Here is a 27,607-nt window from a genome sequence, read left to right as displayed (position 1 = left end):
GGGCTCCATATGCTCTGCTTTTAAAGACCTTAATCTTCAGGGTGGGAAATACAAGTGGAATTACCATGTAACTAATGGCTTAGCATCTTGCAGATGTTCATCTCAGAATTTTCCTTCATCGTTTTCCTCAGTGACATGGAAACCAAATCCTTTAAATCCCTTCACTGGACAGAAATGATCTCCCAGGTCCCTCTGCCCTTACAGATTTGTCGTCATTACTTCATGCTGGCTGCCCAATTCACAATTTTGAGGTACTTCAATTTCCCCCCTAACTTGGCATCTTCTTTGCTTTCGTATTTCTGATTACTTGGCTAATGTCCCCTTCAGTCAAAGCCACCATTCTTCTGGCGTCCCAGAACGCTGGGTTAAATGGTGAGCAAATAGATGTGTCAGATTTGACGGAGCCCAAGGCCTGATGGCCCCGTGGAGCGCAGTCTGCGCTATGGTGTGAGCAGACTGTTTCTGCCATATGCCACCATCTCTGTTGTCTACACCCTTTTGGGGAAGTTCATGGGAAAAGTGCTATTAAAGATGTTTATTCTAGGATTTTGTAATTTATTTTTAATTTTGATTTAATTTCTACCAATTTAGCTCATTTACAACAGCTTTAATCATACCACCCACTGACACTATGCTCTAACAGTTGAGACTGGGTCTGGGATTAAAAGGCTAACTGAGGAAATGTCACTCATGCACAAGGCTGACCTGTAAAGCATTATTTGACTAGCAGAGCCCAAGTAGTGAAATATTCACTGCAGTAAAACATTCAGGATTATTCTAATAAGTCCCAGGAAGTAAAATTCTTGAACAAAAAAATTGAATAAAATAGTGTTTAAAAAATCCTCACATGTCCACAGGTAAAGTATTTTCAGATTGAGAAATGTGAACCCAACTACATTAAAAATACCTCTTCTTGCACCTATGCTCTCAATCCCTCTACACAAGTGTATGTGTGTATGAAGACGAAGTGCAGAGAATGTGTTACTTGTTGGCAAATGTGATATATTTGCATTCCAGAGATTTTAATTTATTTCAATTAATCAGAAGGCTTCCAACTTCTTACAAGGATGAAACTGAGTCTGGGAAGAAATAAAAAACCTTTTTTGTACATTTGAATTGATGGTGGAGTGGAGATTTCACAAATTTACTCTTGAACATGGAGCAAGAGAGAAGAATGAAAACAAAGATTGTGTAGCTGACAGATAAGCACACACATGAATGGGAATAATTCTCCCAGAGCTAGTCCATGGCCACAGGGTCACTTAATAAGTGGATGAGTTTATGAGCAAATAGAAACACCAATACAAGGACAGAGGACAAGTCAAATGGCCAAGCCACCATAGCTCTGCCATCTTGATCTCATTAATGAGATGTCTTTCCTGAGATATTTAGGCACAGTGAGTGGGTTTTTGAGGATACATGACAAGTCAAAGCATTTTGGATAACAAGGTTACAAAGAATGTTATTCTGGAAATTCAGTGTAACAGCTTCTGCTGTGGGTCAGGATGCCTGAAGGAGACCAGCCCTTTTTAGGAGAATTATGCTCTGAATTGAGGCAGGGTGATTTAGCAGCCAAATGTACTAGGCTGGGCTCCAGAATACCAGGGTTTGACTCTATTTTATACTGTTTGATTTTTTCACAAATTCTAAAATCTCAGGCACTGCACTGCTCGGACACCCAGCTCCTTCGTCTGTAAAGCAACATCACGATCTAAGCTCTCAGGGTGATGCAAGGATTAAAAATTAAGTTAAATGAGGTAATGTAAACAAACTGCCTTGTTCATGATACATACTTAAAAAACATTAGCATCCTTTCCTCATCAGTAAATGTGTCACTAAATAATTCAGTTGACATGAAAAATTAAAAGTTGATAAGATGGCATTTTCATTTTTTGACTGCATTTTATTGGAAACATATGGTTGGTGTGGTTGATGGGAGATTTTATCCAAAAATGAAATTCCACTTTATGCAAAGGGAATATTATAACTCATTTAGGTAGATAATTCACTTCATGCCTAACCAATGTCTGTATTTTTAGTTCTGTGAGTGAATAAATTTCCTCTCTCCTTTAGAGCCACTTGTAATCAAAAGTAAAACTGAGTTTTATTAGATGGTACATGCAGTCCCTTCCAGTTTGACACTTTATTATTCTGCAGATACAGAAACATGTATATGTATATATGAATGAATAAAATAAATCTTGGTATGTATTCATCAAAGCACATACTTTGTACCAGTAATTTCACTAGGAAAAGGATTACAAAGATATATAAAATCCAGTTATTGCTTTCAAGGAACTTACACATAAACAACTGAGTTCTCCACTTAAACCTTGGTTGAATTCTCATGATTCATTTTTAGAAGCTTTCTCATTGAAGCATAACATACACAAAAGTGTGCACCAAAAAGTGCATAAATCAAAAGTGTAGAGCTGGATGAATTATCAGACAGTTCTGTGGTTCATTGTTTTACTTAAATATTTGGCCAGTGGGCTTATTTTCCTATGGAAACATGTTTCCTGAGAATGTCCCATTAACCTATGATATAGCTGGCATTCAGGCTCAGAGGACTCAGAGACAGAGAAAAATGTGTAACTTTGTTTTGACGGATAAGTTTAGAGCTTGTTCTCTATGTCCTGTTCAGGTGGTTTGGGACTGAAGAAGTTGCTGGCCTCCCTAGGCTGCTTGCTGAGTGACTCTGGGCCAATTGTTTCTTAATTCACCTCTATCTCCCTTAAATAGTCTTTTTTATCTACTACATGAATTTAACAGCTTATATCAAGGTTGTTGTGAAAATAAAATAAGTTAATGTTTGTGGAGTGCTTAGCAGACAGCTTGGTGCGGTCGGGAACATGCATGCTGTCGTCACCTCGCAGAGCCTTGTCATGGGGGCAGGACTCTGTCACCCCAACCTACAGCAGAACCTAATGAGGGCAGGCTCTGTCCTTTCATGGCTTAAACACCCATCGAGATGCCATGTGGAGAGCGAGACCCTGGTCCCCCCACGTGACTGGGGGCAGGCTTGATGATTCCTGGTGGAGGAGCGCACATAGCTTTTCATTCTCAGGGAATGCACTTCTGTTGAGTCCTGCCAGTTTGTGTGTATGTGTGTGCATATGCAGACTGGACACTTTTTATTACAGGCTAAACATCTGCTGTTCTCTGCAGGATGGAAGCTGCCAGAGAAGTAGGGACAGACATTTTTGTCTTGTTTATGGGATGGCAGGTGGTCTTTTAATCCTTTGACTTTCTCAACCCAGCTCTCCCCACAAGGAGCTTGAAAATCTAACTGCTTGTTGCTCAAATTGCAAACACAAGCTGAAATCTGAAGATGCCATCAAAATGTGACTGATGTCTTTGCAGGGACTGTGTCATGCTATTTGATTGACTGACAAAGGCTACACAGGAGAGAATGCAGAGGAGATGAAATGTGAGCCCATTCAGGGAGGCTTAAAGGTTTTGTGTGTTCTCTATTGTGTGCTTTTATTTTTAATATACATTTAATTGGACTTGGTTTCTAAGAAACTGTTGCCAAGATATGATGGTACACACTACAATGATGTGATGAATCACAGCTCATACAGTCACTGGCTTTGTTTCATCTATCAGACAACTACCTCTGTCCACCTGCCCCTTTTCTGCTGGGTTGCCGTGGAAACCACTGCGTGCCTATGGTGTGATCTCCCTCCGTTCTCGACCCCTCCCCAACAGCCACACCACACAGTAACTGATGAAACTAGGGTGGGTACTTGGATTGAGCTGAACCACTAAGACTTTCTACAGGAATCTAGAATCAACTAAGAGAGTTTAGCTTAATCTGCTGTCCCCTTGAATTGAGGAGCTGCCTGTCTGTGGCCATTTATTGCCATTTGGACGAGGAAAGAAAGCTGGCAAGTCTATTGAAGGAGAGAAAAGGAAAGTAAAGAATGAAGAGAAAATCCTAACAGAGCTTGAGAACCTGATGATAAGGATTTCTGAGATCCAGGTGTGTGTGTGTCTATTTTATTTGACCTCTTAAGATACATGGAATCCTTACAATAAATCTACCTCTGCCTCTAATGCTCTATTTGAGTTGGATTTCAGTTGCCTACAGTCTGTGACTTCATTCTGAATTGCCTTCAAACATACCAGGATTCTCAGGCTAGCTCTTTTGCCAATGCCCCCACTTTAGCTCTGTCCTAAAATAAGAATTTTGAAAAGAACCAGTCTGTAGTTCGAGAAGAACAAGAGTTCTTCTTTTTAGGAGCACAGAACCTTCATCTCTCTGAGGCAGAGCACCAGGCAGGAGAAACAGAACCTCCAGCTCAGAGGGGAGTGTAAACTCAGGGTCCAGTGGAGTCTGATTCTCTCTGAGATTTTTAAGGGAAAAGAGCCAGCATGAGACTGTAACGATGGAGGGAGTGAAGCAGGGAGCTCGGGCCATCACTTAGAAGAGAAGAGGACCGAGGGTTATTTCGTGGCAGTGAGCAAGGAAGATGTTCAGTCAGCGCAAGACGCTCAGTAGAGATCTGTGTTCCCTTAACGCTGTGAGCATCAGTGCGATGCCAGGCTCTGGGGACACTCGGGCGACACAAGCTCTCCCTCAGTGTGCTGTGTGTGCCACAGCTTGTGTGTCCACTTGAAAGATACCAGTATGAAAAGAGTTGCATAACGTATATATATCCTGGATGTAAGCAAACTTTCCAGGCCATTGCTTACTAAGCTTTTCCTATCATATCTGACATGGTCTTAAGTAGCATGAATGTGCCCTACATGATATTTCAGGGGATGATTTTTACTCCTTAAGGGAGAGTATTTTAAGATACACAACTGACAAACAAAAAAACACCTGTTGCTCCTGGCATGGGCAGGAAAGCGTCCTTCAATGTGCAATTTTCTGAGGACAATTATCTCAGAAAGGTACAGAATTAATTGTGTTCTCTTATTGCACATGGTTGTGCTAACAGATGCACACCTACACACAGGCGACTCTGGAAGAGCTAAGTATCTGGGCTGTCACATATGATTTTTAAAATTATTACTGTTCGGCAAATCATTTTCAATAAAATTGCCTCCAAGCAGAGCCCAGTCTTGTTTCAGATTGAACAGGAGACTAAATTTAAACCAAGTCTCTCCTTTGGAAATAGCTCTCTTTCAGGACAGTCTCAAATTAAATTGTAATATAGTCACATAGGAGGCAAGAGATGTTGGCAAATCACAGACTTCACCTGAAAGATCTGGTCAGGCTTGATTTTACCTAAAGGAGGAAGCAGAGAGTCAAACTTCAAGGATATGGTAGGGCTTAATTAATTACCCAAGAGATTGTCCAATGACAAGTGGTCCGAGTGGACACAACTCAATACTTGGGAATTAGATGCTTTTTCCAGTGCTATTTGCACTTGAGAGAGGGGCTGTTTTTGAAAACATAAGACTGGAAATAAAGACTAATCTTTGCATTTTAAAGACATAGCATCCAGATCCAGATAGAATTATAAATTTATATGCAGATACCACTGAAGCTAATGCTAATGAAGGAACATGAGAAACACCTGAACACATTCCATCATACCTATGATGGACCCTATGCCTCAGTTTACCATTAAGTGCAACAGATCTATGTGTTACATTTTGATGAAGTTTTTGTAACCATAGGTAAGCTGCTTTGCTAGACCCGGGAGTTTTCCACATGTGAATTCATTTCACCCGGAGGGTTAGTAGCCTCATACCTCAGGAAGTAAAAGTGAGGTGAATAATAGTTCAGAATGATTTAATGGTTAACAATATTGATTCTCTACTTTCTGGGGGCATTAGTGTTGTAACAGTTCATCTATTTCTGCAGAAGATGAGTTTGTTAACTTAGATATGAGGGCAGGTTCTTTTCCATCCTAACACAACTTTCTATACCAAACCACCTGGAGGAATTACATTACTTAAATTGCAAGGGTTTTTTTTTTTCGTTGTTGTTGTTCCCTATTATTCAGCTTAAATTCCTCCAATGGCTTTTGAAAACCTTTTGTCCTGAAGTTAAGGGAAGTGAATAGTAGCTGTTTTTCAATTTAGCTCTTCCTTCAATTTGTTCTTTCAGATCCTACTATTGGTAACTGTCTTTGGCTTTGTTACTTCTAAGGGATATAATCCTAAATTCCCTTGACTTTCCATTTTAGACTCCATTTATTGTCTGTATGGGCTGCTGTTTTCAGGACTTCATTCATTTAATCAAAGTTTCACATAGGTTCCAAAGTAACCTTTTTGATATTTCATTCATTCACTCATCAAATATATATTTAAAATGTTGATTCTGCACTAGGCTCTGACTTAGGCAGTAAGGATGTGATCTGACAGGCGGTAACTGTGAGAGGCGAAGTCCAGAGCAGGTGTTCAGGTAAGGCAGGAGCAGCATTGCAGGAGGGAAGAGGAGCAGATGCAAAGGCCCTGAGGCATGAGTGGCAGGCGGGAGCCTGCCACTTGGGAGGAAGGGAAATTGGCCAGTTTGCTGGAGTTTGTGCTAGGTGCAAGAAGGCAACAGATGAATTTGAAAGGCAGATAAGGGGCTGGAATGTATAGGATCTTGAAGGTTATGGTCAGAAGTCTGGATTTTATTAACAGTCCATGGGGAGCCATTGAACAGTCCATGTTAAGCAAAAGAATGACATGGTCTAATTTATATTTTTAAAAGACTGCTCCTATAGCCCTGAGAAGAGACAGTTGGAAGGGAGCATGAATGAGGCAGGGAGAACCATCATTATCACTTCTCACAAAGAGATACGTTTAAGTGTTTGCTGCATGCGTGTGCGCACACACACACGTATGCATGCAATCCCCATGGGCTGGTGAGGGTTACGCTGATCAGATTAAAGAATGGAAAATTGAGGGGAAAATGAGGTAATCAATTACACTTAATATTTAATAGATTTCATCACTGAAAAAACCCTCATAAGGCAAAACTGGAGAATTTGTCATCTTTTTTCAGCAACCATTGTCACAGCCACACCAGCACATCCACCAAGTCAGGGTCTACTGTATGTGAAGCACAGAAGATATTTATATGTGGCTATACCAACGCCTGGTTTTCAGTACATTAGCATTATTAACTTTGAAAAACAGATTTTTTAGATCCTCAATTACTTTATCATTTCAAATTTCACAATTTCAAAATTCTTATGTTAAGGCATTGAATTTTATAACCAACCACAGGTGAATTTGTATTAGAATAAGTTTTATAGGGTTCATCATAAGAAGCAGTGAAGCAAATTTCTCATAATCTGCATAAACAGCAGTAGCTAATCTATGTAATTAGCAGGGCCATCCTTGAAATATAAATAAAAGCAAGTATAGAAAACACACTAGGAGTGTAAAATGCATAATTGGCATGAAGTCAAAACAGTGCTAGTCAGACTTCTCACAAATTTAGAAAATATTTTATACATCTTAATAATTGGATATGCTGTCATTCTAAAGTCATATAATTTGTCACAGTTCTAGGCATCATATCTTACTGCATGCGTATCCCTTCTAAATTTTCACTATTTCTGAAAATGCTCTTTGCCTTTATTTGGAAATGGGTTGACCTCCATTCTTCTCTTCACCCAGATAGATGGTCTATGTCAGCTGATAATTTATAAGCTCCTTGGGGTAAAAGGTGATATCGAGAAGGCAAAATGAGAGGCACAAAGCAACCAAAAAGAGAGAGAGTTAAGCTAATATGTGTCAGAAATAAGGGGGGATTTGGAGATGAATGGGGAGCATAGAAGAGAGGAGAGGAGAGAGGCAAGAGAAATTTTAAAAGGCTGGACAACATGGCAGAGGGGCCACATGGTTTTGGAGAATAAGGACACATAGATAAGTTACATATATGCTTGCATTTCCACTATGCAAATGTTCTTCCTTCTAAAACCCATTGAACAACTTTCCATAAAGGCTTCAACCCACCAAAACACCTGTCTGGATTGGATTTTTTTGTTTGTATGTGTGTAGGAATTAAGGAAAGAAGTTGGATTTCACATGGGTCTGACACCAGATCAGAGTTTCAGGGCAGAGAGAAATCCATGAACACAGGTTACCATCAGAATATAAGCAACCCTAGAAGTCGTAGTATGCTTGGAAAGAGTACTTTTCCCCCAGAGTATAGTATTATGTGGAAAGGTGGTCCAGGTTTATCTAGACTTTATTTATTTATTTGAATCCAATTATTTTTTTATTGATCGAGGTGCCTACAATAAAATGTACAAGTCTTAGTGTACATATTGATGAAGGCTTGGATAGATAGGCCTTTGTTAGGATATATCTATATATCTATCTATCCCAAGATCTTGGAGATATATATATATATATACATATATATATATATATATATATATCTCCAAATTTTGAATATGTGAAGTTTTAAGTAATATAAGATTAGGAAACAAAATAATAAAGGCTTTAGAGGATTAAAGATGGCGGTGTGAGAGGAGAGACAGAGGCTTCTTCCTAAAACTGTATACAATTAGAAAATATAGTTGGTGCAACTTATCCTGAGAGAGCAGCAGGAAAGAGGACAATGCCAGACAGCATACACCTGGAGAAAAGAGCAGACCTCACAGAACAGGGTAACGTACCAGAGCCATGGCCTGGAGGGACCCAAGCCCTTCCCCCACCCCAGCTCACTGGTGGGATGAAGAGAAATGGAGCAGGAAGGGAGTGGAAGGCCCAGGACTGCTGAATACCTAGTTCTGGAGATCTGCTCTGGGAGCACAAACCTACATTTCATGGTGCTTTCATGATACTCACATGATTACCAGGATGGAAAGCTAATACAGGCAGAATTCCTGGAGACACTGAGATTCCAGCTGCTTGTGGAAAGCAGGGATCCATATCTGGCTGCTCTGGGACAAAAGCTTATACCTGTGTGCTTGGTGCACTGGCTCAGGCAGTGGAGACAGGCACAGCAGCCAGGAAGCAGGGAAGAGCTCTTTCCTCCCCCCCAGGCACTAATACTGCTCCCCTGTGACCCCCGACATGGTTTCAGGGACTGAGCAGCTCCAGAATAGAGCTTCTGGACACTAGAGGGTGCCATATATAAATATGAAACACCAAAGGAACCTGGTACAGAGTAAAATTAATATAACTCTGGAGGAAGATTTAAATGATATGGACCTTATGACTCTTCCTGAAAGGGAGTTCAAAATAAAAATCATCAACATGCTAATGGAGGCATGGAAAGATATCCAAGAACTCAGGAATGAATTCAGGTTGGAGATCCATTCACTGAAGAGCATGATGGAGGGTATTAAAAGCAGGTTGGATACGGTGGAGGAGACGATAAATGAAATAGAAACTAGAGAAGAGGAATACAAAGAAGCTGAAGCACAGAGAAAAAAGGATCTCCAAGAATGAAAGAATATTGAGAGAACTGTGTGACCAATCCAAATGGAACAATATTTGCATGATAGGGACACCAGAAGAAGAAGAGAGAAAGGGATAGAAAGTGTCTTTGAGGAGGTAGTTGCTGAAAACTTCTCCAGTCTGGGGAAAGAGATAGTCTTTCAGGCCATGGAGATCCACAGATCTCCCAACACAAAGGACCCAAGGAAGACAACACCAAGACATATAGTGATAAAACTAGCAAAAATCAAGGATAAGGACAGACTATTAAGAGCACCCAGAGAGAGAAATAAGATCACATACAAAGGAAAGCCCATCAGGCTAACATCAGACTTCTCAGCAGAAACCTTACAGGCCAGAAGGGAGTGGGATGTTGTGTTTAATGCAATGAAGCAGAAGGGCTTGGAACCAAGATTACTTTATCTGGCAAGATTATCATTAAAATTTGAAGGAGGGAGTAAACAATTTCCAGATAAGCAAAAGCTGAGAGAATTTACCTCCCACAAACCATCTCTGTAGTCTATTTTGGAGGGACTGCTATAGATGGAAGTGTTCCTAAGGTTTAATAGCTGTCACCAGAGGAAATAAAACCACAGTAAAGAAAGAACAGCTAATTACTAAGCAAATGCAAAATTAAATTAACTATCCCCAAAGTCAATCAAGGGATACACAAAGAGTACAGAATATGATACCTAATATACAAAGAATGGAGGAGGAAGAAAAAGGAGGAGAAAAAGAAAAGAACCTTTAGATTGTGTTTGTAACAGCATCTTAAGTGAGTTAAGTTAGATTCTTAGATAGTAAGAAAATTAACCTTGAACTATTGGTAACCACGAATCTTAAGCCTGCAATGGCAATAAGTACATACCTATCGATAATCACCCTAAATGTAAATGGACTGAATGCACCAATCAAAAGACAGAGAGTCACTGAATGGATAAAAAAATAAGACCCATCTATATGCTGCCTGCAAGAGACTCACTTTAAACCCAAAGACATACACAGACTAAAAGTGAAGGGATGGAGAAAGATATTTCATGCAACTAACAGAGAGAAAAAAGCAGGAGTTGCAGTACTTGTATCAGATAAAATAGACTTCAAAACACAGAAAGTAACAAGAGACAAAGTAGGACATTACATAATGATAAAGGGGTCAATCCAACAAGAAGATATAACCATTATAAATACCTATGTGCCCAACACAGGAGCATGCACATATGTGAAACAAATACTAACAGAATTAAAAGGGGAAATAGAATGCAATGTATTCATTCTAGCAGACTTCAACACTCCACTCACTATGAAGGAGAGATCAACCAGACAGAAGATAAGTAAGGAGACAGAGGCACTGAACAACACAATAGAACAGATGGACCTAACAGACATCTACAGAACTCTACACCCAAAAGCAACAGAATACACATTCTTCTCACGTGCACATGGAACATTTTCAAGAATAGATCATATACTAGGCCACAAAAAGAGCCTCAGTTAATTCAAAAAGATTGAAATTGTACCAACCCGTTTCTCAGATCACGAAGCTATTAAACTAGAATTAAATTACATAAAGAAAATGAAAAATCCCACAAACACATGGAGGCTTCACAACATGCTCCTAAATAACCAATGGATCAATGACCAAATAAAAACAGAGATCAAGCAATATATGGAGAGAAATGACAACAATAATTCAACACCGCAAAAATCTGTGGGACACAGCTAAGGCTGTGCTAAGAGGAAAGTATATTGCAATACAGGCCTACCTCAAGAAAGAAGGACAACCCCATATAAGCAGTCTAAACTCACAATTAATGAAACTAGAAAAAGAACAACAAATGAGGCCCAAAGTCAGTAGAAGGTGGGACATAATATAAAGATTAGAGCAGAAATAAATAAAATTGAGAAGAATAAAACAATAGAAAGAATCAATGAAAGCAAGATCTGATTCTTTGAGAAAATAAACAAAATAGATAAATCCCTAGCCAGACTTACCAAGAAAAAAAAGAGTCTACACACATAAACAGAATCAGAAATGAGAAAGGAAAATCACTATGGATACCACAGGACTACAAATAATTATTAGAAAATACTATGAAAAATTATATGCTAACAAACTGGATAACCTAGAAGAAATGGAAACTTTCTAGAAAAATACAACCTTCCAAGGCTGACCAAGGAAGAAACAGAAAATCTGAACAGACCAATTACCAGCAATGAAATTCAACTGGTAATCAAAAACCTACCTAAGAGCAAAACTCCTGGACCAGATGGCTTCACTGCTGAATTTTATCAAACATTTAGTGAAGACTTAATACCCATTCTCCTTAAAGTTTTCCAAAAAATAGAAGAGGAGGGAATACTTTCAAACTCATTCTATGAGGCCAGCATCACTCTAATGCCAAAACCAGGCAAAGATACCACAAAAAAAGAAAACTACAGACCAATATCCCTGATGAATATAGATGCAAAAATACTCAACAAAATATTAGCAAATCAAATTCAAAAATACATCAAAAAGATCATCCATCATGATCAAGTTGGATTTATGCCAAGGATGCAAGGATGGTACAACATTCGAAAATCCATCAACATCATCCACCACATCAACAAAAAGAAGGATAAAAACCACATGATCATCTCCATAGATGCTGAAAAAGTATTTGACAAAATTCAATATCCATTCATGATAAAAACTCTCAACAAAATGGGTATAGAGGGCAAGTACCTCAACATAATAAAGGCCATATATGACAAACCCACGGCCAACATTATACTTAACAGCGAGAAGCTGAATGCTTTTCACCTAAGATCGGGAACAAGACAAGGATGCCCACTCTCCCCACTTCTATTCAACATAGTACTGGAAGTCCTAGCCACGACAATCAGACAACACAAAGAAATAAAAGGCATCCAGACTGTCAAGGAAGAAGTTAAACTGTCCCTGTTTGCAGATGACATGATATTGTACATAAAAAACCCTAAAGAGTTCACTCAAAAACTACTAGATCTAATATCTGAATTCAGCAAAGTTGCAGGATACAAAATTAATACACAGAAATCTGTGGCATTCCTATATACTAACAATGAACTAGCAGAAAGAGAAATGAGGAAAACAATTCCATCAAATATATACCTAACCAAGGAAGTGAAAAACCTGTACTCTGAAAACTACAAGACACTCATGAGAGAAATTAAAGAAGATACGAGTAAATGAAAACACATCCTGTGCTCATGGATAGGAAGAATTAATATTGTCAAAATGGCCATCCTGCCTAAAGCAATCTATAGATTCAATGCAATTCCTATCAAAATACCAAGAGCATTCTTCAACAAACTAGAGAATATCATCCTAAAATTCATATGGAACCACAAAAGACCTTGAATAGCCAAAGCAATCCTGAGAAGGAAGAATAAAGCAGGCGGAATTATGCTCCCCAACTTCAAGCTCTACTACAAAGTCACAGTAATCAAGACAATTTGGTACTGGTATAAGAACAGACTCATAGACCAATGGAACAGGCTAGAGAGCCCTGATATAAACCCAAGCATATATGGTCAATTAATATATGATAAAGGAGCCATGGACATACAATGGGGAAATGACAGCCTCTTCAACAGCTGGTGTTGGCAAAACTGGACAGGTACATGCAAAAGAATGAAACTGGATTATTGTTTAACCCCATACACAAAAGTAAACTTGAAATGTATTAAAGACTTGAATGTAAGTCATGAAACCATAAAACTCTTAGAAGACAACATAGGCAAATATCTCCTGAATATAAGCATCAGCAACTTCTTCCTGAACCCATCTCCTCAAGAAAGGGAAACAAAAGCAAAAATGAACTCATGGGACTACATCAAATTAGAAAGTTTTTGTACAGCAAAGGACATCATCAACAAAACAAAAAGGCATCCTACAGTATGGGAGAATATATTTGTAAATGTCATATTTGACAAGGGGTTAACATCCAAAATATATAAAGAACTTACACACCTCAGCACCCAAAAAGCAAATAACCCAGTTAACAAATGGGCAGAGGATATGAAGAGATGGTTCTCCAAAGAAGAAATTCAGATGGCCAACAGACACATGAAAAGATGCTCCACATCACTAATCATCAGGGAAATGCAAAGTAAAACCACAATGAGATATCACCTCACACCAGTAAGGATGGCCAGCATCTAAAAGACTAAGAACAACAAATGTTGGCGAGGATGTGGAGAAAGGGGAACCCTCCTACACTGGTGAGAATGTAAGCTAGTTCAACCATTGTGGAAAGCAATATGGAAGTTCCTCAAAAAACTAAAAATAGAAATACCATTTGACCATGGAATCCCATTCCTTGGAATATATCCAAAGAATACAACTTCTCAGATTAAAAAAGACATATGCACGCCCATGTTTATTGCAGCAGCACTTTTACAATAGACAAGATATGGAGCAACCTAAGTGTCCATCTGTAGATGAATGGATAAAGAGGTGGTACATATATACAATGGAATACTATTCAGCCATAAGAAAGAAGCAAATCCTACAATTTGCAACAACATGGATGGAACTGGAGGACATTATGCTCAGTGAAATAAGCCAGGCAGAGAAAGACAAATGCCAAATGATTTCCCTCATTTGTGGGGTATAACAATGAGGCAGAACTGAAGGAACAAAATGGCAGCAGACTCAGAGACTCCAATAATGAACTAGCGGTTACCAAAGGGGAGGGGTGTGGGAGGGCGGTGGGGAGGGAGGGAGAAGGGGACTGAGGGGTATTATGTTTAGTACACATGGTGTGGGGGATCACGGGGAGAACAGTGTAGCACAGAGAAGGGACATAGTGGATCTCTGGCAACTTGCTGCACTGATGGACAGTGACTGCATTGGGGTATGGGTGGGGACTTTGTAATATGGGTAAATGTAGTCACCACATTGTTTTTTCATGTGAAACCTTCATAAGAGTGTATGTCAATCATACCTTAGTAAAAAATTTTAAAAAAATAAAGGCTTTAGAGGTAAGCTTCAGCTCCCATTTGCTCTTAAAAATGTGGCTTTTTAGGAGTCCTCTAAAAAAGAAGTAATACTTTATGAATGTGGCTTTTTAGGAGTCCTCTAAAAAAGAAGTAATACTTTATGAACCAGCTATTACAAAATAGCTTATAGAGAACTAGCCCTCTAGTTAACGCATAATTATAAAACTGGGCAACATAAACTAACTGAAAGCACTGAAAAGCAATCAGCTCAGGTAAGACTTGGACTGTGATCCCTGAGAAAATGGAAGCCCCTCAATGTGAGCATCTGTTTACTCAGGATTTCCCCAAGGGAATTTACTATTTCATTGTGAGGGGAATAAAGGAGTAACCTTCCTGGCTGAAGAGACAGGACGACCTTAAGAGGCGCCAGGCCATCTGGATTTGAGAGGTGGAATCCCAGAGAGGTGGTAAGTGAGCAGTGTGGTGCACAGGCATTCGCTGGCTCCTAACTGAGCGTGCACGGGGCACTGCGCCATGACACTCAGAGGGACATGGCAGCTGGAAGGCTAAATGGCAAAGCAGAGACTTGAGCAGCCACGCGGTGCTGAGGAGGTGGAGGCTGGCATTCAAGCTCTGCCAAGGAGAGAGGCCTTGGTAAACTTCACGGCTTTAGCCGAGATGCTGGAAAAACCCTGTCTTCAGAGCGAGGGCCTGGAGGAAGAGCAAAATGGAGCTAGATAAGCCTAGCAAAACTTAAAGAGAAACTATGGACAGGGTGAAAGTGATTTGCTGGAACTTAACCTGTTGGACAAAAGAAAACCTTAACCTCTTTGAAGGAAAATAATATGAACAATTGTTTCATGAACATCTACATTTAAACAAAGTATGGCAACTTATAGCATCTGCCAAAAAGAAGGGACTACATGACCCCAAATCTCAACCAACCAAACTAAGAGAAATAACAGGTAATGAAAATAGTCCCACAGGTAATTCCCATATTCGAGTTTTAAAATCATTATGATTAGTGTTCCAGCAAATAGAAAAAAGATGATAAAACATTAGATCAAAGATAAGGATCCTTTGCATTACAATCAGCACATATAATGTGTGTGTGTGTGGGGGGTGCACGGGGAAGGCAGTAGAGCACAGAGAAGACACGTAGTGACTCTATAGCATCTTACCGTGCTGATGGACAGTGATTGTAATGGGGTATGTGGGGGGACTTGATAATGGGGAAAATCTAGTAACCACAATGTTGTTCATCTAAGTGTATGTTAATGATACCAAAAAAAACAAAAACCAAAAAACAAAGATAAGGACCCTTACAAAGGAATCAAATTAAAACAAAGTAGGGCTGAGATGCAATATTTTCCACCTTTCCATGGTGAGGAGTGTTGGCTACTTCTCTCTTCCCTCCTTCCCTCCTTTCTAGCTTCCTTTTTGGTTGTTTCTATCTCTAACTTATATTCATTCTTCAAAAATATTTGTCCCAGTGGGCCGTCCTAGAAAGCATGAAAGACACCTGTGGTTTTAAAAGCCCATCTATTGAATGTGAAGATACAAAACATGTCTTCAGGAAAACATACCTCCTAAGAAGGGTATAGATTTTAAAATGACAGATCCCTGTGCTCATACTTTGTCTCTGCCACCTGCAAGCTTGTGATCACATACAAGTTACTTAGCCTTTCTGGATCTGTGTTCTGTTCCATAAAAAGTGATGGACACTTACCTTAAAGAGTCATTTTAAGCACTAAATGAGATGCTTTAATAAGAAAAGTGATTCGCACAAATAGGTTCCCAGTAAATATTGATACGTGGCTTGCTGTTTGGTATCATCAGGGGAGTGGATACCATCTAAGCATCCACTGTCATTTGATATCCTCAGCCAAGATCAAGTAAATACACAACTTGGATTCTTTTTCTACCTTTAAAAGGCAGAGTGGAATGACTAACAAAATGTCTGCACAATATAGGTTAGACAAGGGCTTCTTAAACTCTTAGGGAAAAAACTGAGTGTTGCAAATATCTGGGACAAAGCTCAAGCCAGATCAAGGCTTTTGTTGTTACAGAATGCTGTGCACGCTCTGGCATGCCTTTCAACAATCATGCCTATTAAATCATTTGTGTCTCTGATACATCTGATGAAGTCATGTTCATGATCAGCTTAATCACAGGATGCAGTCTAGTACATATTTTGACAGGAAAGCTGTTTGTATAAACTGAAACACACAGCAAATACATAATTTCATAAAATGTTCATTATGCTTTCAATGTGACAATCATTGGCTTGGATCCTTCTATGCATATTTAGTCATTTTAAGATAGTCTGTTTTGTACACTGGCTAACCAAAAGATTCTTCTTAAGAAAATCCATAACAAGCAAGTAGAGTAGTGAACAATCACAAACACAGAAAAAATCAGAACCATATACTCTATCTGGAAATCTTTAAATTCTGGAGAAACCACAGATTTATTCTAAATAGGATATATCATCAAAATTGGGCCTAGTTATAAGCACATGAAAATATACAAGAAAGAAACCGAGTTAAAAGAGTCATCCATAAATAATACTTCCCTGGAAAGTTGATAACAAACACCAGGTTTGACTTTTAGCTGATTATTTAATTTCTCAACTAGTAGCTGAATAGTCATACTTAACATATTCAGAGGCTTTGTAAAGTGAAGTCATGACATGTGCTCTTAACTCTTGTTATAAAATGATCTCCAGGCCCTGTGTTATTAGGTCTCAGCACTAATTAGAATTGAGACTTACATCACTCTCATGACCTTCTCGAAGGTTGTATGTGAGGTCATGCTGAATGTCTTCCACGAATTTGTGAGCATATTCCGGGTAAAGGTCCAGCACTTCAAAGAGTCCTTTGAGGATGATGCACTGCAGATCACAGTAGGTTAAAGCCTTCACATCTGCGTTGGTCTTGATCACTTGGTCCTTAATTGATAGATTTGCTCCAATTAAATCCCCTTTCCCTTGAAACAGTGAAAAAAGAGACATGTCACTTTGCAGAGCAAGCTCAGGATTGGAAACTTCATTTGCCTTACAGCTTCACTTCTCTGAGATTACTGTGAAAAGAGAAAAGGAAAGTATTCCTCAGCAGTGTTGAGATTTGGGGCCTGATGGTTTGTTGTTGGAGGGGGCTGTTGTGTGCACATTAGAATGTTTAGCAGAATCTTGCATTCCCCACCCTTTCAGGGGTGACAACTACAGTATCTTCAGACATTGCCAAACATCCCTTAATAGGCAAAACTGTTCCTGGCTGAGAATACTGGTCTTGGAATGAAGACTAGGATACCCTGAGTCAGGAAGTGTAGTCATTGGTGGGCTCTAGACCCGTCCTGCCCAGGACTTGGTAAGTGACTTTAGACAAACTGGTGGCATTTCTGTCACAATTGCCTTGACTGTTTAAGGGAAATAATAATGGCTCAGATTTTTCTGAGTGTAAAAATTTCTCTGTATGAGACCATCAAGATGTGTATTAATAATTTAACTGTTAGCACTTTGGACAATAATGTGTGGGAGAGAGAGATAACTATCAGACATTATGGACAGTAAAATAAACATAAAAGTATAAAATTCAAGTCATAGTTGTAATGCTCTGTGACAGGGTAAAAACCCTTTTTTCTCAATCAAAGAAGAAAATGTATTAATGAAAACTATAAGCTTTTCACTTCTGCCACAACAGAGAGAGAGCAGTACCACTACTCTCTCTGGCATCTGTACCTCTGTCCACACCCAGCACCCCCTGGTATTTTTCCTGCAATATCTCAGCCTATTAATCTTAGGCTGGAGTCACTGTCCTGGGAACTACTTTGTTTCTTTGGGTTTGTTGATTTGTTAATAGTGCACTATTTATTTGAATCTTTAAGATCTTTAAACCAACTTGAATCAGTTTAACTTAGCAGGAAAGTGAGCATAAATGGAAGTGCTAACAAAAAGCTGATTACAGCTTCAGATTTATTTTAGATACAGCCATTAATTCACTCAGCATCCATGTGAGAAACATGAAAGAAAATGCATTCAATTCTCAGACAAACTTAGGTCGAAAACTTAAATAACATGACCAAGTTCACAGAGGACACTGGCATTAGATTTATGGCTACAACTTAGGAGTCTCCGAATCTTTGTCCTCAAATGGCATCATACCTGGGCTCTTATTGTTTTTTTGAATGGCCTCTTTAATCCATTTCATAGGGAACAGACAACCAATAATTGATCAGCAATAATGAAAAACAGCAAGCAAATATCATCTTTGGAATATTAAAGAACAAATTGCCTCTGTCTCCCATTCAATGAATTTTTTAAGTTCTATATTTTTATTCTTTATGGTGCCTGGCATTTCTGAAAGCAACATCTCTGGTATGTATCAGACCTCAATAACAATCTGTCTTATTGAATTTTACAGTGAAAGGAAACACAGGAAATTAAGCATGAATACCTGAGATATTCCTAACTATTTATGGCAGGTCAAAAAATGAGCATTTTAAATTACTGAATTATATCTAGGTATTATCTTTGAATTAATATTGGATTTATACCTTGAAATGAAGCCTATTTGGCAGAAGGAAAAAGAAGACTAAAATCTATACTTAGAGATACTAAAGGAATAAATAGCCACATGGTGCTGAAGAGTGCGTTAGATTTACTGTTGTCACCAATACTGTGAATCTTGGAAATGTTGTTTCTTGCTTGTTAAATTTCTTCTTAGAAATCTAAATTTGTTCTCAAGATCTCAAAGTTCGATACTGGTGCAAGATGTAAATATAGCCGGATACTTTGAACATAGCAAATTTTCAAATTCATATATTTGAGGAAAATTTGTCATTTGCAATGTTTTGGTAAAATGAGCATTCATATTTTCTGTTAAGCAATGGATGTTTGGGATAACTCTAAGGTCATCATATTGGGTGACCATAGTATGGCTGTTTCAGCCACAGTGACCCCAGCTAGACAAACAACACTGATATCTCACCAAACCTGGCATCCTAGAAAAAATTCCAGTGAATTACTCACTCAGTGACTATGGAGCACTGACATGTGTGCTGGACCTTGTGCTGAACACAGTTCTCACTGATTTTGTGGTCATGCGGAATTCTCACTATCTAGACACAGCACCTTGAGCTAAGTTTTTTAATTACCCTGGGTTTCTGTAGCCTTATTTTTAAAGAGAGAGAGATATCTACAGCCCTTTATAGTCTTCATTTCTCAGATTTCCATTATTAGTATTTGCTAATCAGTCATTCTTCCACTGGGCAAAAAAAAAAATAGTTGATGGGATACATCTGCAAACTATCTGGGTTAGAGCAATAACTTGAGTTTAATTATAATTAGGCAAATAATGACATCTGTGAAGAGCATGTTAATTGGTCCTTTGTTGTCTTAAACAGCAGTGAATAAATTGGTGGAAAAACACAATTACTGGGACATGAAATGAAGGTGTACAAGACACACAAATTTTATCCCCATGACAAATCCCTGCCTCTATGTCAGCTGCCTCCCCAGCCTTCAGAAATGCCTTCGTGTATTGATCAAAGAGTTGCTTGAGGTACTTATTCCCTACGACATTATACATTAATTCATTTTGTTAGCAGAGTAAACATGTATTAAATATCTACAGATCAAATGTGAGCCACGTGCTTAAGTTTTCTAAAGTCAGTATTGATTTGAATTGGCCCTCTAAGACATCCATAGGGAAAGTACTCAGTCTCCATTGAAATAATGTTAATCACAGAAATAAAATATTAACAATTTATTATCTTTGTTTTGAGTTAGTCTCAATACCACATATGAATATTTAGAATGGTCATATGCAATTTGCACTTAACTCACTTTTGATGCAGACACAGTGGAAGCAAAATTGTGGAAATGTTAATCGTGGGAATCACATTTATGGAGAAAGCCTGGAGCTAGGAACATGTGGCAAAGGATTAAGTCTTTCAGCTGTAAGTGGAATTTTTTAAAATAAGAAAATCCAGTTGAATCATTACAAATGATGGTATTTACAGAGAAGTCATCAGAAGTGCACCTGTTGTGCTCTAAGGTATGGATGATGACTTTGTATTCCATTCCCTGGAGTTGTTGTTAGTCAGAAGATTTAAAAATGCATCACAAAAATGGGAAAAAAACCCCATATTATATGTGATTAAAAGTGGTGCATTATTTTTGCTTACATGTATATCAAACCATACATTCAAGAAAATAACTATATGCCTTTTAAAAATAGTCTGTGTCAATAAGGCAATAAGCATGCCATAAACTTACATGATACTAAGAAAATCCATGGGAAAGTATTTTATCATTCAAGTTAGGTTTCTGAGGCAAATTTAAAAATAACTGTCAATTTAATTTAGAATCATGTAATAATGGAATGACTGGCCTTAAACTTCAAGAAGTTGAGAAGTGAGCAGGAAGAGGTTAAGTTCTCCTCTTAAAACACATACAGATGGCCTCTCTGTAACACTGATACTGAGCTGGTCAAGCTGGTGATGAACTCTTTTAGTTGTTATTCCATGATTTTCTATTAAGGAGAAAAACTTTTAAAAGTGTGAGAACTGAGCCAAAACTTTGAAGGGCAAGCCCTACCTTTTCTCTGATAAGTGGTGAACTGAAGGCAACATGAAGCCATGGATAGCACCGGAATATTTTGGGATTCACCAACCTCCATCTCTTTACCTTTAATGGGGGTTAATCACACCAAACTAATAGGAATATAAGATTTAAATTGGGTAATGGACATAAAACACCTGGCTCTTATTAGGGATCCACTAAATGTTCTCTTCTCCCTTCTAAAATATAATCTGCTTTGAGGCTTACTAGCTAGAATTCATGATAGCAGGCTTAAAATGAGTACATAGAATAATAGGCATTATTTAGAGGTGGAATGAATGCTGGAGATCGTGTCAAAGACCTAGGTTAGCTTTGACTTTGGTAAAACAGAAAATACCTCTCCCATCTTTCTCTTGTGTTAGGAAGGCTTAACGAAAAATCACACAGGTGAAAATACTTTATAAATGGTTACACTGTTTAAAAATACTTGTTCTTAAATATGAATATTAAAAATAAATGAAAAGTGTTTCACTAGCCTTTGTTTATTAACCCAGATTCTTAACATTGGTGTATTACATTGCTGTTAAAATATATTGTTTAGACTAGCACCAGATTCATGCATAGGCCCTCAATAAATATGAGCTGAGTAAACAAACAGACAAACAAATGGAAGTGATTTTTTGAAAAGGTACACATAAAATTGTGGGTAGGAGTTTTTCTACATTAACTGTACATGTCTTTATCAGATGACCTTTATATCTCAATGAACACCGATTATGTCTTAATAGTTGGAGTAAACTTGTGATACAAAGTCTTCACAAACTGTCTTTTGAGTTTTCTTTGAGGAAGTAAAAATACATGTAGTCACCTTGACAGTGTTGGGTTTCATGATTGCTATGAGAGCTTATTTTTAATGCATAATAATTTTTGAGCTATTTCTAGTATAGATAAAAGCAATTTTCATGTTCTTCTCTGACTTGATTATCCACAAGAAACATCCTCTTAAAACTGACCAGCTATTTCACCAAAGGCAGTATACATCATAATTAATAATCTGGCTTTAGGAATCTGAATTTTGTTCATTTTCTTTCTATGCTATTTGAGGCAGATTAAGTTAACTACTAATTATTCATTTGAAAAGTGGGGAAAACATATATACTGCTGGTTTTTTAAATGACAGTTTGGATATAACCCTTAGCACAATCTAAGTTTAGTATGTGGCATGACCTTAATAAAGATTTTTTTAAGGTGGCAAATTAAACCCATTTGAAGAATAATCCTGATTCCACATAGTCATTCATAGTTTTCCTACTTTCAATAGCAGTTCTTTTTTCCTATTTCATCTTATTTCATCACCTTAACTTTTGCTCCAGGGTAAAATTTTGTGAGGCTCTCAATTCAGACCTACCAAGAATAGCCAGCACTGTGCTGTCTTTAAGAACTTCCATGGAGCCCGAGCATACAAAGTAGATGGCTTGCAAAGCATCCCCGTGTCGCAGCAGATACTCCCCTGGAGCACAGAAAGAGGTTTTGATGTGCAGAGACAGAGACCTGAGGCAGCCCCGGCTGGCACACTCAAACAGCGACAACTGTAAGATCTCCTTGTTCAAGTGCATCGTGATGTCAGAGCGCAGCTCATCTGGAAAGTCTTTCAAAAGCTGTCGAAGGAGATGAAAGAAGCAATCAAGTTGGGATCAGGACAACTTTACTTGCAAGACAACAGGATTGTTCTTCCCTCTCTTTGGCCAGTGAAGAGAAGAGGGAATCTATGCATGTAACATCTGGGGTGATTTTTCAGTGAATGTGACTCTAGTTATGTGCTATTGAATAATCAGCTGGTGATAACTCTGGAGAAATAAAATAAACTAATAAAAGACTCTCCAGTGAAAACGTACAGCTCATTGTGACTTGCTTCTCATAGACTCCTACTCAGGACAGAAGGTAGGGAATTTTGGCTCTGCAGTGCTTCCATGACACTTCTGTGACACCTTTTTTTTTTTACAGTGGTGGTCTGGGATGTTCCTGGAAGTCCACAGATAACACCTTTGCTGGAAAACATTTTCATTTTGTTGGTTTTAAAGGCAAAGATTAACTTGATAATCTAATATCCTAAGATTATACCATTCAACTGTCCTAAGAACTGGTTCCTTCAAAGAAGATCAGTGAGAATTAAAGTTAGCCCCCCTGACTGGCCAGAGTAGCAACTTAATGTGAAACATTGGCCTGGCCAATTCAAAGTGGCTTTGTGAACAAATAAGCCAAAGCAGGTGAAAGAAAGTGGATTAGGTTTTATGAGGGATTAAAAAAAGAGAGGTGTGTATGTACCTCACTTCTGAGACCTGCATCAGGATCCCTTGCTTTTACCTTAGAGTATGTGCTTTTTGCCTGAAAATGTCAACATGAGAAATGAACATTACCTCATTTGAATCTATTCCATTGTTGACTGACCAGGTTGTTTGGAAATATTCGAGCATCCTCTGCTTGAGTTGCTGGGGCAGGTGATGGACACGTATGAAATCCTTTAGGTCCTTAGTTCTAGTGTGATAGAGGGACCATCTGGAGTACATCCTCTGTATGATTGCTGTCACATTTCCAAACACCAAGGCATGCATCAGGGCTAGAGAAAACAACGCAATACATAATGGGACAGAAATATGATGGTGGGCTTGCCCAGCCCAAATTTACAGCCTATACATCCTGAATCAGACCCAAGCATGCTTACATGGCCACACTGATGCGGCTACTTGAGTGCATCCATTTGTCACTCAATGCACCCTGATGTGGCCATTGTGATTGTAAATGGCTTGATAAGAGTAAAAATATCTTTAAAAAATACTCAGTAACATGCAGAATAAGGCCCCTATGACCCATACTTCCATCTGTTAACTGCCATTCTGGCTATGACCAACTTTTTTTTTTGTACTCTATTCACATCTGTATTGTTTTAATAGTTAAGTATAGTTTAATAGCTGTGATAAAATCATCTTAATAATTTCATAAAGTAAACTATAGTTTAGTGGTTATTTCTACTATAATAACAAATACATTTAAAAAACAGGTCTATTATAACTGGGTAATTTTTATGGGAATGTAAGTCTCTTCCCCAAAGCCATCACTTAAAATTAGTTTTAGGATATTAAATAGGACCCATTTATATTAATAGAGGTATTGAGAAAAGTTGTTAGAATGAAGGATTTTCAGAGCCATCTGAAGCTGCAACTCATATGGCCCCAATCCTCTCCCCTCTGCAGTTCCATAGTTACTTCAATTTAAAGGAGAAATCAGAAAAGCTGAGAGCATTCAAGAAACAAAGCAATTTACAGAGAAAAATTAGTATTCTGCTTAGAATCATTGTTGCCATTCTGAGAAGGGCCAGGGGTACATGTACATGTGACTCGGGCTTTGATAAGGCTTCTTGGTGAGACAGTATTTAGTCTGACTTTCTTGCAGAGGCTCCCCTTTCTGAAACCACCACCAGAGTGTAATGAGATAGAAGACTTTGTTCATGAGAATTCCAGGGTGGATGGAGGCTGGAAATGGGTTTTCTATTGGGAAAAAGTAGAGCAATAGACTTTACTTCCCAGGAGCTGCCCACCATGGAGAGTGGTCAGCTGTCTCGAAGCCAGAAAAGTCATAACAGCATTTGCATTAAATAAATAATCATTAGCCAAAGAACTGGACTGGCCTATGCAGATGCTAGCAGATAGCCCAAGAGGGTCTTGAACCAGCTGGGACTGTGAAACTGGGAGAGAGCTGACAGCCAGGTGTGCTTACACTTACGGGTAGGCCAGTTCTTAGTGATCTGCAGATGTCAGCCCTGACCCCCACTCTGGAATGGGATTGGCAATGAGGTAAAAAGCTCAGAGGATGGATGGAATCATCTGTTTTAGCAGTTTTGTAAGAAAAAGACAACTAAAAATTTACTGGTTTGTCTATTAGGATCTATCAGAATGTCCCTGTACCCAAATCTCGATGTCCAAGGAGCCCTGCTAAAATTTATTAGCATCAAAATGGATACACTAGTGCAAATATGTCATCGTATTATTGTACTATCTTCCTGAATAGCCATTCTATTTCAGGATAGCACCATTAAAATTATTTTGTTTCCCTACATTTGCCAGAAATGAGTAACCACTGATGTATTAATTTCAATCTAATCTAACACCAAAATTAAAATTCTTTCAGGTTATATATCATCATTTCTCTATGGAAAATATGCTACCATACCTATAAAAATCACCCCATAATAACAAGGGAGACCTCAATATTTTGGAAAGGTTATTAGAATAGGGTTAAACTTAAGGTCTGCACACAGGAGGCAATAAAATGTTGCAGAGAGAATACAGACTTCAGCATCAGACACGTGCAGATTTGAATCCTGACACTGACACTCCTAATTGTGAACTTGGCAAGATACATGATTCCCGTACATGGACTCAGTTCCTTTATATGCAAAACCTTACTCATAGAGCTATTTTGCAATTCAAAGAGTATATATACTTATTTATATATTTATGTATGTAAATGCCTAATATTTATGTGAAAAAATAGTGGGTGCTCAATTTATGTTAATTTTTCCCATGAAAATGAAAGTGTTATTGTGAATTTTCCACATGTTCAGTGGAGAAAAATTTGGGGAAAAGGACTCAGATTTAAGGTTTTTCAGCAACCTGTTAAATAATTGAGTGGTTCTTGCCAGACAGAATTTCATGATGAAAGAAATTCAAGAAATAGTCAATAAGTGCCTGTAACCTGTAAAGTGTATGTACATATATACTCTATCGAAATTTTCCAACAAGTCCAAGATAGCCCATCAAAAATGTATATTGCTTCTCAACTTACTGTTGAATGGCTCTTGGTAAATTCTAAATAGAGGTTTACTGTTTTTTATGGTTTTAGAAGCACAGCAGTTATGATACATATTTTATTTGGAAGAAGATACCTCTATTTATAATAAACACTAAGCAGAAAAGAACGGATTCTGTTCCAAGTTAAAGAAATTTCACACCGATTTCAGGCTCCGTTAATATCCTTATGGGCTCAGGGTTTGGAAGCCCTACCATCTGTAAAAGTATGTAATAGTCTTTCATGGAGATTAAACTGAGCACCGAGAACATTTTATTTCATTTATTTTAACACTGCTTTCCTTAATTGTGTGTATGATTTTAACTTTGCTTTGCTTAATTATAATGTGTGTAAAGCACTTAAGAGAGGTAATATGTTCAGATCACTTAGCATCCTGATTGTACATTATCAAGAAAAGGAATTACTGGATTAATTGTAGCATTCATGAGTGTTGTTGGAAAGTACCAGTCTATCTAAGTCGCTGTAATTTCAAAGTCTCATTTCAGCATAGGAAAATACTTCTAATTAAAGTAGTAAAAAAAAAAAACCCTAGCTCTCATAATTTCCCAGTTTCCAAAGCTATTATTGCCTCTCTGTCACTGGTTATCACTTTCACACTGGCGAAGAGTGTATGCAACTGTCAGGCCAAATCATTCCATCTGCTGTGAAAGTTTGACTCAAGAACTTCTATATCCAGGTCAGCTGGAAAATTATCATTTGCTTTTCCTTTTCCTCCTAGCATATCTGATGTATATAATTCTGAAAGTAGCACGCTAGGTCTGCTGCTGAGTATGTGGGAGGCTCGTCTTCTTTGTGTAGGAGTTTTACATAAAATACATTTTGTACAATCTCATCTTAATATCAGGTCTTTGGAGGAACCTCAGCAACTGGGCTCTAGGAAGAAGGTGACCTGACCTCAGTTGACAGTGCACTCTTAAGGGCTGCCTGGCTTGCCCTTTCTAGTTCTTTCTCTCTCTCTCTGTTTTCTTTCTCTCTGTCTCTCTCTTACCCCTTTTCTTCCCTTCCTCTTCTTCCCTTCTCCTCCTTCCCTCTCTCTCTCCTCCTCCACCACGTCTATCTCTGGATCTGGGGCCATACTGAGGTACAGAGTTGCTGCTGATTTCAGTAACCAATGCCTCTGCAGTGGCTTCAGCGTCTACAGAGGGACAGTCTTCTCGATAGAAAAGGCGACCGCAGCTCAGGCTTTGGGTGACCTCAGCCGTCCTCCTTCTCTCTCCCACCTACTCATTGCCCTGGAATTTTCCACTCTTTGCCACAAGTACTCTGGGTTGTGGATGGCAGACAGCAGAGAAAACTGAGAGTGGTTTCCTAAATGATGGATTTAAATGGCAGTGTTAAGACATCTTAAAAACCGCCTGAATTTGTGAACACCATAGCCCACGTGGGTTCAGTAAAATTGTGTAATGTAAGGTATGAGGATCCAAGGAGAGCTTTGACTGCTAGGAGTTTCACTCCATCTTTTTCGTGGCCACATGCCTCACTTAAACTGTACATGTCCTCAGCAATGAGTCTTCTTCACTAGACTAGCTTATATTATAATTGAGAATTTTGTGCCCTTTTATCCCCCTCCCCGTACACCCACCCCAGCCCCTCCCCCATGGGAACCACCAGTCACTTCTCCCTGTCTAAGAGTCTGCTGCTGTTTTGTTTATTTTGTTTTGTTTTGCTTTCATATTCTACAAATAAATGAAATCATATGGTATTTGTCTTTTTTCCACCTGGCTTTTTTCACTGAGCATAATACCCTCTAGGTCCAGCTATGTTGTTCCAAATGGCAGGCTTTCTTTCTTTTTTATAGCTGAATAATATTCCATTGTGTAGATGTGCCACTTTTTTTTTATCCATTCATCTACTGATGGACACTTTGGTTGC

General features: G+C 38.5%; 1 protein-coding gene across 1 annotated transcript in view; it reads right to left on the bottom strand.

Annotated features, from left to right (window-relative positions):
• The window catches only part of KCNH8 (potassium voltage-gated channel subfamily H member 8), a 350,458-nt gene that overhangs the window by 34,486 nt on the left and 288,365 nt on the right, over positions 1-27,607 (bottom strand). The window contains exons 9-11 of the mRNA XM_036996268.2: positions 23,287-23,486; positions 22,278-22,527; positions 17,081-17,295 (exon numbers count right to left, since the gene is read on the bottom strand). Of these exons, the coding sequence (XP_036852163.2) occupies positions 17,081-17,295; positions 22,278-22,527; positions 23,287-23,486 (665 nt within the window). The remainder of the gene's footprint in view (positions 1-17,080; positions 17,296-22,277; positions 22,528-23,286; positions 23,487-27,607) is intronic.

The sequence above is a fragment of the Manis javanica genome, chromosome 15 (genome assembly GCF_040802235.1).
Source record: "Manis javanica isolate MJ-LG chromosome 15, MJ_LKY, whole genome shotgun sequence".
Lineage (NCBI taxonomy): Eukaryota > Metazoa > Chordata > Mammalia > Pholidota > Manidae > Manis > Manis javanica.
The sequence above is the reverse complement of the archived record's forward strand: the minus strand, read 5'-3'. Positions and strand labels throughout refer to the sequence as shown.